The sequence below is a fragment of the Mustelus asterias genome, chromosome 4 (assembly GCF_964213995.1).
Source record: "Mustelus asterias chromosome 4, sMusAst1.hap1.1, whole genome shotgun sequence".
Classification (NCBI taxonomy): domain Eukaryota; kingdom Metazoa; phylum Chordata; class Chondrichthyes; order Carcharhiniformes; family Triakidae; genus Mustelus; species Mustelus asterias.
Genome location: NC_135804.1, coordinates 24,239,435 through 24,253,126, shown reverse-complemented (window position 1 = coordinate 24,253,126; position 13,692 = coordinate 24,239,435). Strand labels below are relative to the sequence as shown.

The 13,692-nt window shown below is 42.6% G+C and overlaps 1 protein-coding gene across 1 annotated transcript in view; it reads right to left on the bottom strand.

The window, feature by feature from the left end:
• The window catches only part of LOC144493045 (uncharacterized), a 275,407-nt gene that overhangs the window by 146,783 nt on the left and 114,932 nt on the right, over window positions 1-13,692 (bottom strand). Inside the window, exon 14 of the mRNA XM_078211881.1 lies at window positions 270-392. Within this exon, the coding sequence (XP_078068007.1) occupies window positions 270-392 (123 nt within the window). The remainder of the gene's footprint in view (window positions 1-269; window positions 393-13,692) is intronic.

Here is a 13,692-nt window from a genome sequence, read left to right as displayed (position 1 = left end):
GAATCTATGTAATTATATATAATTTCAGACTAATGCTTTGAGCGATCATTCACAGCATAACTTCAAAGACTTTGTGTATATTTTAATACAGGCCAGAAAAGATTTCTCCTTAATGTAATATTAATGTTTCTTAAGCAGATGAGTAGTTTTATATTATGCTCCATAGTTCACAGACTACTTATGGCTCTTCATTAAGAGCTAGCGCCCAAAACAACATCAAACATGTGTTAGTCTACAGCAAAAGAGAAAAAAAGAACAAATCTTCCTACCTTCTTTAATTGTTCAAGATGAGCAATCTGGAGATCGTAATCTGTATCAGAATGGCTGTGTGTGGCTTTGTAGGAAGCAAAATCTGTTTGCAGTTGTACAAGAGACTCTTCCCATCCAGCAGCCTGAAATGAAAATATCCTTAATTTTAGGAGGAAAATAACCTTCTAAGTTGGTAGTGAAAGCATTTTTGGACAACCTGCAAGCATTTTATGCAAATGCACCTTATAACCGCAAACCTTTCTTTGGATATGTTGTCAGCATTTCCACTGAAATCCCTTACAGTGTTCCTTTAATACATATAGTTAGTGCATTGTCTCAGGGAGGTGCATATATACATTATATATGTATGTTCAAATTATGTTTGGCAAATTTAAGAAATAAGAGCACAAATTCCTGGATCCACTACAGTTCGCTTACCACCACAACAGGTCCATAGCAGATGCCATCTCCCTGGCCCTACACTCAACCCTGGATAGCAAAGACACCTATGTCAGGCTCCTATTTATAAACTATTGCTCAGCCTTCAACACCATTATTCCTACGAAACTCATCTCCAAACTTCGTGGCCTGGGGCTCAGCTCCTCCCTCTGTGACTGCATCCTGAATTTCCTAACCCACAGACCGCAATCAGTAAGGATCGGCAACAACATCTCCTCCACAATCATCCTCAACACCGGAGCTCTGCAAGGCTGTGTTCTCAGCCCTTTACGATACTCCCTAGTCGAAATGATCAAGAGCTTCATGTTTTTGGGTGTCCAGATCACCAACAACCTGTCCCGGTCCCTCCATGCTGACACTATAATTAAGAAAGCCCACCAACGTTTCTATTTTCTTAGAAGACTAAGGAAATTTGGCATTTCCACTATGACTCTCACCAACTTTTACAGATGCACCATAGAAAGCATTCTTTATGGTTATATCAGATTTTGGTGTGGCTTCTGCTCTGTCCAAGACTGCAAAATCTACAAAGGGTCGTGAATGAAGTCCAGTCCATCACTCAAATCAGCCTCCCATCCATTTACAATGTCTACACTTCTCGCTGCCTCAGAAAAGCAGCCAGTATAAATAAGGACCCCGCACACCGTGGACACACTCTCTTCCACCTTTTTCCATCAGGGAAAAGACACAAAAGTTTGAGAACACGTATCAACCGATTCAAGAACAGTTTCTTTCTTGCTGCCATCAGACTTTTGAATGGACCAACCTCGCATTAAGTTGATCTTTCACTACACCCTAGCTATGACTGTAACACTACATTCTGCACCCTCTTCTTTCCTTCTCTGTGAACGGTATGCTTTGTCTGTATAGTGCGCAAGAAACAATACTAATACATGCGACAATAATAAATCAAATCAAATCAAAACAAAATTCCTAAGAAAAATGTTGACAAAAGTTGCAAAAATAACTCAAAAGGACTGAAGAAAAATACGCACAGTCAATCAGCCTAATGTTTTGGTAATGCATACAAAATGATAAAGTTCCATCATCTGGGGCCTTAATTTACTGAAACAAACTATTAGTTAAAGTTAAAGTTTATTTCTTAGTCACGATTAGGCTTACATTCACACTGTAATGAAGTTACTGTGAAAATCCCCTAGTCGCCACTCTCCGGCGCCTGTTCGGGTACATTGAGTGAGAATTTAACATGGCCAATGCACCTAACCAGCACATCTTTCGGACTGTGGGAGGAAACCGGAACAACCGGAGGAAACCCACGCAATTAACTTAACAAAAAACCAAATGGGCTGGATTTTGCAGTCAGCAGTGAAGCAATGGCACTCACCACTTGTCTTAAAGAAGGCTGCCCACAAAGATCTAGCGATCTCTGTAGTGTGGATTTCCCTTTACTCAAAGGCAGTTTAAATCTGATGCCAAGTCAAGGGGATCTCCAGGTGTCTAACAGCAGTGTTGTCAACAGTCAAAATAAACAATCAATGATATTGAAGTATTTTCACAGACAGCAAACCAGGGAGGTATATGGAATGGAATGCCTTCACTTTTAATTTAAATTTTCAGGGATCAAAATAACGAATTATGAATGGATTAAGGAAGCAAAATATTATAAACAAATTTAATAATTATTTCAAATGTGTTTTTTAAAAATTGTACTAGAGGAATTTGACATTCCATAAATATAAAATTAGATTTTCAGTGCCAATGAGGATGTTTAGCTGCAATTATAAAGTTAGTACACAGCTAAGAATCTAGTTACACCTCATTCAACAAGGTTTAACTTTCTCAAGGGTTTTTACAACCAGACTAAGAGAGGAAAATTTGTCATTTCACTGAGGTGCATTGACCATGCTAAATTTTCCCTCAGTGTACCCGAACAGGCAGTGGAGTGTGTTGTCAGGAAAAACCCAGCTGATGAAGTAAGTTGAGTGATAGTCAAATGACAATTTTAAAATTAATGATTGACCAGTCTTAAACTAAAGTACAAACTAGACTGGAGAAAAGTTTCATGATTGCCCATTTCAAAAACACCTCATTGTCTGATGAAGACATGTAAGACATTTGGGTGAAGTTTAATTCATTATTTAGTTTAGCTAATTTTTATTAAAATTGTGAGGCAAAGAAAATACTGTTCACATATGTGCATTGGTATCACAATCTTTGTCCTCACCATAAATTCTGTGAGAATCCCTCTCTCCTTTGACAGCTGATAATGGACAGGATAAATTTTGGTGAAACAAATGTGATTCAATTAAATCTTGTCCCACAATACAAGTTTAATGGGGATATAAAGCTGTTGAGTTTAGATTTGTCAAATAGTTGTGGAAGAGAGTGTGGTTGGCGTATGCAATGTACAATTATTCGTGCAAACTTGCAGGGCTCTACAAAGGAGATTTTATCCAGAGTTCATCATATCATGCTTTGAACGCTTAGAACTATAATCGCATTTTAGACAGGATCTGGGAAAATGTCTGTTTTACAAACAGTTTGCAATACAAGGTGAAGCTTTAATTTAGAAATATTTTAGAGCAAAGCATTTGATAAGAGAATATTTAAAAATAACAAAAAGGATCGAATTAAAATTTCAAAGAATCGCTTGGACAGAAACACTTCATAGGGTTAAATCAATCTTCTACTTGTGAAAAATTACCTTCATGGTATTAGCTTATTCATGAATGCATTATAGAAATACAAATTCTATATTAACCAATGGAATAAAATTTAATATCACAGCCATACGACATGTACCTAAATAATGGGCATCCAAGGGTTAAAACTAGGGGATGGATGGGGGAATTGGAAAACTTGGATGGCATATTGTTACTCTGGCCTGACCTGATACTATGTTCAGGTTGGTTTCTAAGTGGGCAAGCAGCCTACCTGCAACAAGTGTAGATCTGCTTTTCTATTTAAATTGGGATATTGTGCCCATTGTAGGACCTCAATGTAGACAAATGGGCAGAGCTTGCCTGATGCTCCTCTTTGCTTCCCCAATTCCAGGAGCTACCTGTGGGGCAGCTTTACACCAGAAACTAGCTGAAATTCATCAGGCCACCGTTAACAGGTTGTATTATGACACTCATTTGGCACCTGTACCTCGCCACTTTTATTGAATTGAGTCCAATGCCGAATTTGCCTTGAGGATCGAGGGAGGATGGATGAGTAGCTGGAGTGATCTCTCCACTGGCTTGCAGCCTGCTTCAGGCACAATCTGCCATTTGGCATTATTTACAGTACTTAAAGAACAAAGAACAATACAGCATAGGAACAGGCTTCTTCAATTGAGTTAAATTATTGTGTTTTAGTTTTGTATAAATATCACCAAACCAGCAAGTCCTTCATATGATTAAAGAACAAAATAATTTCTGCTTGCTTGCTGTAGTGATTCAACCAAGTAATAATCACTGTTTTTGTTATTTGTCACTGGATGTTTACAGGGGAAAACAGAATGTAAGCCCATGCAGTTATAAATTCCTAAATGAAAAACAATGGGTCAGTTCAGGATTAGGCGTGGGAAGTATTAGAATTATTTCAGCCTGCTGTAACTAATCAAGCTGAGCATTGGTTTCTTCCTTCATAGTTCTACCTGTTTTCGCAATGGTAAAGGCATTGGGTTGATTAAATGAATCAGCAGACAAGCACAGACTTTAACAGTGCATGCAATAAACCAAACCATTCTGTACCCAGGTAATCTAAAGATGTAAATCAAAACCAAGCAAGGTTGAAAAATCAATCTTTCTGTGTTACCTTCAGGGCAAACACAATTTATAAATGCACCATTCAGATAACCTCCAATAGAATGTTAACAAGGTTTTAATGTCACACCTGTCTTAAAATGCAGAGATTTTGCTTCAAAAACATGTAAACTTATTTTACTGGTGAAACTAGAAAAATCGAGCTCATGGTGAAACATGGTGTTCTAAAGTTACATACCTATCCTTACTTCTAAAGTGAAATCACTTCCAATGCTGTGTAATAAACCCGTGATAAACAAAAATGTTTGCATTAAGTTCATAATGCTCAAAGAACACATCGCAATCTGAAGGTTATTTCATTAGTGAGAGAAAGGCTAATAAGCAAAGCGTGTCAAAAGCAAAGGAGTTCTTCCTTATGAATGATATAAAATATAGTCTCACTTTAGGATATTTAAAGTATGTGCAATAGAACAGGGATAGCAATCAGTATGGGGTTGCCTGGTCTAAGTCAATTATGCAATGATATCTTAGACACATAGGCCGGGTTTCTCCCAAAACCCTTTTAAGTGCCGAATTCGCGTAAAAACAGGAGTAATTCCCGCTGTTTTTTTAGCAGGATTTTCAAAATGAATCTCCCACACTCTGATCACTGCAGAGTGCACCAGCAAAATTCACGTTGACAATCCGGGGGGGGGGGTGCTGATTCCCGCTGGAGAGGCTGGCAGCATAGCGCTGAGTGGGCCACTGTGCATGTGCCAATCTGTCATAGTGGGGGTCAGCGAATGCGCAATGGCCCCGCACTGCCGGCCTCCCGATCGCTGGCCTCCCGGTCGCTGGCCTCCCGGACCTCTCCCAATGTTCCTCCCCCACCCGCCAGCAGTCTTGACCCCTAAGGGCCTCCAAGGCCCTCCTTCACTCCAGCGGGGGTGCGGGGGTGGGGAGGCTAGCAAGCCCAGAGATCTCAGTCCTGGGCCCACTAATGAAATGGAAATCAACATTTAAATACTTAAATCAGCTCTCCGCTAGAGCAGTGCAGTCTTCTGGGACAATTGCCCTCATAATTGATCCCTTATATTAAGAAATGGGTTTCTCAAAACATTCAGTCCTTAATATGACTAAAACAAATTATTTAAATAGACGTGGACCATAAAAAAAACACCTTTTGGGAAATGCAGCAATGATTGAAATCAAGCTGTTCATATATATGAGGCAGTGGAAGTGGAGGAGGTGGTGGGGGGCGGGGGGGGTGCAATTAGTGGGTACTGTAGTAACAGCTTCTGAACCGTCCTTAGGCCTCAAATATGTAAGTAAAAATCAACTGAGATCACAAGATCAAAGTCTCTACTCTCTATAGAGTGTAGAGATGCTATGAGAAATGAATTATTTCACACCAGACCTAAGTGAGTCGAAACACCTGTACAAAATTTCTGTAACTTGGTAGAAACTGATGCTTGTTCAGATACTTCAGGGGGAATGAGTGACAATTGGAAAAAGTGGCACTTGTGCTGCTTTTACAAGGTTGTGTTGAGGAACATCGTGTCAGGGTGAAGCAAACTTCATTCTATACCTTGCCTGTGCTTATCTAACCTGGGGTGTTTGATGTCACAAGTGGATGCCAAAATATAAAGGCACATCATTATCCAGCATTTCCCAATCCCTCACCCACATACACGTCCAATGACATCATCTCCAATATTTTAGACAATTTCAACTTTCAAACCAGTGGTTCCAATATGTCTTCCCTTTTCCTCAAACAAGGATTAATCTCTTAACAGGGCCCTTGACCTTGTCCATCCCATTGTCATCATCTTCCACCCACTCTTCTGAAGAAGAGTCATATGGAGTTGAAACATCAATTCTATTTCTCCCTCCACACATGCTGCCGGTCCCACTGAATTTTTCCAGCATTTTCTGTTTCTGTCCTCTCAGAATTTCAATAGGATCACCTCTCATTCTTCTAAACTCCAACGAGCATAGGACCGAACTGCTGAACCTTCCCAGATAAAACAATCCCTTCATTCCAAGGTTCAGCCTAGTGAACCTTTTCTGAACTTCTCCCAATGCAGGAGCATCCTTCCTGAAGTAAAAATACCAGAACTGGACACAATACTCCAGGTGTGGACTCACCATTCCATTGTATGATTGCAGCAAGACTTACCTACTTTTACACTCCATCCTCCTTGCAATGAAGGTAAACATTTCATTTACCTTCCTAATTATTTGCTGTATCTGTATGTTAACTTTTTGTGATTCATGTACAAAGACATCCAGTTATCTTATGAGGAAATGTTGAGCCTGGATCTATTGGAGTTCAGAAGAATGACTGGTGACCTTATTTAAACATATAAATCGGTGTTCAGTCCTTCCCGGTGTTCGGGATCGGTGCTTGGTCCTCTGCTCTTTGTGATTTTTATTAATGACTTAGAGGAGGGGGCTGAAGGGTGGATCAGTAAATTTGCTGATGACACCAAGATTGGTGGAGTAGTGGATGAGGTGGAGGGCTGTTGTAGGCTGCAAAGAGACATAGATAGGATGCAAAGCTGGGCTGAAAAATGGCAAATGGAGTTTAACCCTGATAAATGTGAGGTGATTCATTTTGGTAGGACTAATTTAAATGTGGATTACAGGGTCAAAGGTAGGGTTCTGAAGACTGTGGAGGAACAGAGAGATCTTGGGGTCCATATCCACAGATCTCTAAAGGTTGCCACTCAAGTGGATAGAGCTGTGAAGAAGGCATATAGTGTGTTAGCTTTTATTAACAGGGGGTTGGAGTTTAAGAGCCGTGGGGTTATGCTGCAACTGTACAGGACCTTGGTGAGACCGCATTTGGAATATTGCGTGCAGTTCTGGTCACCTCACTATAAGAAGGATGTGGAAGCGCTGGAAAGAGTGCAGAGGAGATTTACCAGGATGCTGCCTGGTTTGGAGTGTCGGTCTTATGAGGAAAGGTTGAGGGAGCTGGGGCTGTTCTCTCTGGAGCGGAGGAGATTGAGGGGAGACTTAATAGAGGTTTATAAAATGATGAAGGGGATAGATCGAGTGAACGTTCAAAGACTATTTCCTCGGGTGGATGGAGCTATTACAAGGGGGCATAACTATAGGGTTCATGGTGGGAGATATAGGAAGGATATCAGAGGTAGGTTCTTCACGCAGAGAGTGGTTGGGGTGTGGAATGGACTGCCTGCAGTGATAGTGGAGTCAGACACTTTAGGAACATTTAAGCGGTTATTGGATAGGCACATGGAGCACACCAGGATGGTAGGGAGTGGGATAGCTTGATCTTGGTTTCAGATGAAGGTCGGCACAACATCGTGGGCCGAAGGGCCTGTTCTGTGCTGTAATGTTCTATGTTCTATGTTCTATATAAGATCTTGCGGGGACTTAAGAGAATGGATACTGAGAGGATATTTTCCCTTGTGGGAGAGACTGGAAATAGGCGTCACAGTTTAAAACTAAGGAGTGTCCCATTTAAGACGAAGATGAGGAGAAATGTTTTCTCTCAGAGGGTCATGAGTCATTGGAACTCTCTTCTCCAGAGAGTGGTAGAGGCAGGGTCATTGAATATTTTTAAGGCAGTTAGATAAGATTCTTTACTAATAAGGGAGTCAAAGGTTATCAGAGGGAGGTGTGAAAGTGGTGTTGAGACCACAATTGATCTTATCAAATGGCAGAGCAGGCTCGAGGGGACAAATAACCTACTTCAGCTCTTAATCCAGATGCTCGTATATGTGTATGTTCTTTGGGACCAACTCATTTTTGCCACTCATTTCTCTTTTTGTATACTTGTAGAAACTTTTACTGTTTGTTTTTATTTTTCTTGCTAGTTTTCTCTCATGCTCTAATTTCTCCCTTTTTTTAGTTAGCCTTTGCCTGTTTCTAAAGTTTTCTCAATCTTCTAGCCTACCCTTAATCTTTGCATCATTGTATATCTTTTCTTTTAATTTGACACCATCCTTGACTTCCTTAATTAACCACAGATGGTGCTTCTTGTAGCATCTTTCTTTCTCAATTGAAAATATTTTTGAGAATAATGGAATATTGACTAAACTTTCTGCAACTGCTTCTGCATCGCATTACTATTTATTTTCTTTTTCCCCTTTAGCCAACTCTGTCTTCATACCCTGATAATTGTTGGACAATTGCAAGGGCTGGGGCTCCTCCTCCATTGCTACTTTCTGGATCCTTATAACTGCCACTTTCAGTCACGTCCTCTTGTCTGTGACCATGGACCAAGTGTGAAGAGCCTAACCTAAGGGGTATGACTGCCTCTTGGAACAAAGTTTCCAGGTAACTTTCCACCTCCCTGATGTATTGCAATCTCTGATGTTTAGACTCCAGGTCATCAACTTTGAGCTGAAGTTCCTCAAGCTGCAGACACTTATTGAAGATGTGGTTGCCGTGGGTCACATAAGTGTTATCAAGGTCCTCCCTCTCCTTCAGCATACTAAAGGGATGGCCCCCTCTGGTCCATTCTTCAAACATGTCCAATGTCACTTATCCAACCCGAGGTGCCTTTCTGAGGTGCAACAGCTGTCCTTTTAGCTCTTTCCAACACATTGACAATGAAGGAATGATGATTAATTCCAAGACAGGATGGTGAGTGGCTTGAAGGAGAACTTGCAGGTAGTGGTGTTCGTTGTCCTTCTAGACTGGGGAGGTCTCAGGTTTGGAAGGTGTTGTCAAAGGACCATTGTGAGTTGCTACAGTGCATCTAACAGTATGAGGAGCAGACCATAGAGTTGGCTGGAGAGGGTAGAGATCACTCTTGCATGACACATGAAATTGGCCTCCCTAACAAGCCTGCACGGGACCATCCAATATCCATCAGCTGCATGCAGACAATGACAATGAGTAGGGATAGTGTAGGGGTAGACCAGTCAATCACTGTCTCTTTTGTCTATTTTAGCCATGAGCAAGACAATGAGAAAGATGTCCTCCGGAGCACTTAGACCCAGCCCCCGAGCCATGTCAGAAGAGGAAGCAGAGCAACCATTTGAGAAAGACCCATCACTGCGTTCACCTGCACCTTACATGCACCTTAGTGGGAACTAGTTTTAGAGAAGACTCAGATTCATAATCTGGTGGTCACCTCACAGACACAAATTCACAGCAGGCAGAGGCAGTGACAGTCGGGGACAGCTGGAGACCAAGACATCATAGAGTCCAAGAGAGAAGATGAGCCTCTGTAATGGGCTCGAAGACAAATGATGGCAATGCAAAGGCAGGTAGGGGAACATTGGACAAAATGATCAGAAACCATCAACAGACTGGAATGAAGGATGGAGGGGTCTGTCCAAATTCTGTCTGATGTCATGGCCTCTGGCATGTGAGCACATCAAAGTCTCCATGGGAAGGATGGTGGCTGCCTTGGATACCCAGGCTCAGCAGTTTCTACCAGATTTGCACTCAGACCTGAACACATAAAAACATAGAAAATAGAAGCAGGAGAAGGTCAGTCAGCCCTTCTGGTCTGACCTGCTCTGCGCCATTCATTTTGATCATGGTTGATCATCAAAATCAATATCCTGATCGCACCTTCACCCCATATCCCTTTAGCCCCATGAGCTATATCTAATTTATTTTTGAAATCACACAATGTTTTGGCCTCAACTACTTTTTGAGGTCGTGAATTCCACAGGTTCACCACCATCATTCTCTACCCATACAGTATCTAGGTGAGAGAGGAACAGAGCGCCTTGACATCCCTCCAGGTGCCCCTTCTCCTCAAGCAGTCAGGGAGGGGCTCTTGCGCACCCAAAAGAAGGAGAAGCATTGGACAGACTGCTTGGGGCCATCCACCCAGGAGTCTCTAAGGGTGTGTTCATCCTGATGAAATGCCAAATTACCTCAGAAAATAATACTTTGCTCCTGAAAGGCTGTCTATTGTTGCTGAACAGAATCTTTTTGTGAGGTCATAGAATGCCAAACGATGTGGATTTTGTTAACATGACTCTGCAATCAGTCTCTTAGAGTTCATACTAAAGATTGACCTTTGTGAGATGGACAATGTCGAGGACTATAACGGTATGAAAGCAATGGTCTGGCATATCTCCTGAGTGCTCATCTGTATCTTTGAAGGGATTAGGTTATCACTGACTGCTGTGTTAGAACTGACTGGGCCATGGCTCTCCCAGATGCCAAGGCGATGCAGTATCTAAATTTGGTAGGTTTCTGATGAATGCAGGGTAATGAGAGTTTGTCAATAATCACATGATGGTCTTACTGAATCAACCTGTGATGATAATGCTAACATAACTCTCAGCTTCGTGCCCATGCTGTCGTATGACAGATCATTGCATCTGATGGTATCCTGGGGCTCAGCATCAAGATGTGGGCTGGTGGTGGGGACAGAGGACATTGAAGCCTCCCGGGAGGTCGGGGGCAGGGGGGTGACTCTTACGCAGTGCCAGCCTGGCATGCTGGCACTGCCCAGAGGGCACCTTGGCACTACCCACCATGCTGTATTTTTCTTTCTTCTTTGTTCTTTGTCTCGTCTGAAACCTGTCCCTCTTATCCCCTTCGGTGTCCTCTTTGTCTGAGGAAACGTCTAGTCCCGACATGACTCCCTGTAGCAAAACATTTCCTCTCTGCAGCATTAGATTGTACAGGGCATACCAAATAGCAATGATGTGGGACACCCTAGGTGGAGAGCCCTACCTCATTGGTCCAAACATTGGAAATGCATCTTTAAGGGGCCAATAAACGGCTCTATTGAGGACTTTGTGGCTGAATGTGCACCATTGTATTTCTTCTCTAAAGATGTGCGGATTAGGTTGATTGGTGATGCTAAATTGATCCTGGTGGTCAGGGGATTAAAAGGGTAAATATGTGGGGTTACGGAAATAGGTCCTGGGTTGTATTGTGGTCAGTGCAGACTCAATGGCCAAATGGCCTCCTTCTGCAGTGAGGGGATTCTATGATTCTCAGATGCACACTGTGGAAAACAAACAGCCATCATTAATCATGTCTTTAGGGGGTACCACATATCACAGAGGAGTAACACTTTATGCGCTGAGGACCTTTAAAGGTCCGTGGCAACTGCAAAAGACTCAAGATTTAAGAGTCGTGTGAGTCCTCTTGGTACCTAGTGTAATGAGCTCCGCTGATGTTCAATGTGAGGGCATCCCATAATCCTGGACGGGAAACCTGAACACCGGTTCTTAACTATTCGTGCGATTTGAAAAATGAGAGAAATGAGATGAAACCTGGTTTTGCAGCGGCGAGGTGTACATTCAGTCACTGTTACCAATACTGTCATGGACAGATTGGTAAGGATGAGGTCAAGCATGTTACTTCCTCTTGTTGGTTCCTTCATCACCTGCTGCAGACCCAGTCTAGCAGTTATATCCTTTAGGACCCAACCAGCTCGATCAGTAGTGCTGCTACCAAGCCACTTTTGGTGGTGGACATTGAAATCCCCCATCCAGAGTACATTTTGCACCCTTGCCACCCTCAGTGTTGTTCAACATGGAGGAATACTGATTCAACAGCCGAAGAGGGACGGTACATTGTAACCAGTAAGAGGTTTCTTGCCCATTAAACTTCATTGGGTTCAGAGTCGATGTTACAGTCTCCCAGGGCAACTTCTTCCTGACTGTATACCACTATGCCGCCACCTCTGCTGGATCTGTCCTGCCAGTGGGACAGGGATGGTAATGGTGGTGTCTGGGTGGTATCTGTAAGGTATGATTTCGTGAGAATGACTAGTCTGTGAGACAGCTCTCCCAATTTTGGCACTAGCCCCACATGTTAGTAAGGAGGACTTTGCAGGGTTGACAGGGCTGTTTATTTTGCTGTTGTCTTTTCCGGTGACTAGGTCGATGCCAGGTGGTCCGTTCGCTTTCATTTCTTTGTTGAGACTTTGTAGCGATTGTTACAACTGAGTGACTTGTCAGGCCATTTCAGAGGGCAGTTGAGAGTCAACCACATTGCTGTGGCTCTGGAGTCACATGTAGGCCAGACCAGGTAAGGAGGGCAGATTACCTTCCCTAAAGGACATCAGTGAACCAGATGGGTTTTTCTGATAATCGACATTGGTTTCATGGTCATCAGTAGACTCTTAATTCCAGATATTTTTTATTAAATTCAAATTCCATCTGCAGTGGCGGGTTTCGAATCCAGGTCCCCAGAACATTATCTGGGTTTCTGGATTAATAGTTGAGTAATACTACCACTAGGCCATCGCCTCCCGCTTGCTACTGCACAATATTGTTAAAGTTGCAGGAATCCACTGTCATTCCAGAAAAACTTGCTGTTGCATCCGAAAGGGCACTGCCAGGCACTTGCCTTGCATCTTCAGCAACCTAATGACTTGCTCAATTACAAATCTTGGCTGTCCTTTTCCCGGGCATCAAGTGCCACCTTGTGTCCAAGGAGCCCCTGCTGACTCTGCTTTGATTTGTGATTATCTGTGGGAGACTTATTTGGTGCAGGGTGAAGGCAGCTGTGAGGTATCGTCCAGAGATGTGCATGATAATGTTTCAGTGTTTGCATATAATAATGGAGTGGAATCCTTTCTGGTGAATGAACACTCTTGGGTGATCTAAGTGAACCTTCATTGTCACATGTGTTCAAACCATGACTCTTTGTTCCTGTGGGAAACCAGCCCTTTCCTACTGACTAGTCTCATCAGCAATGAACTGGACACAGGTTCTAACCCTGGCAAAATGGCATTGGTCACCTGGGAGATGCACACGTGGGCAACAGATTGTGAGATTCTACTAAAATCACCAGGAAAAACCCTGGAATAATGCTGAGGAGAAGGAATTAAAGGCTCTGGTGACCTTGACGGCAACTGGCAATGCATGCCCAGCTGGTCCACTTGGCAGCAAACATCAGCAACAATCCTGATGGCAAAGTCTGAGCCTCCTGAGGAACTCACGCTCAGTCAAGTTCAGAAAACTGATCTTCTCTCTGCCTGTATACCCTTTAGTGGGCGCTTTGCCTCATGCAAGTTGGAGCTTTATGCTCACATCCTGTGGTGGGTGGTTAAGGAGAAGGTTGTTGTTACTCCTGCTACGTAAACAGCTCCCATGCTGCTGTGAAGGCTGACAGCTGGGAAGTGGAGATCAAAACTAAAAAAAAACCAAGTCCTGGAAATCACCCCCAAATCAATGAAAGCACACTTGCATAACAACTCCTGTGAGCAAAATCCTTTCATGGAGGCAAGCTGTCATATCTCAGTATTTAAAGTCTTTCTTGTCTGTCAATTGCTCAGTTCTGTCAATCCCTGCTGTGCTCTTGTTTTACTTGGTGAATTCCAGGAAACTCTGAA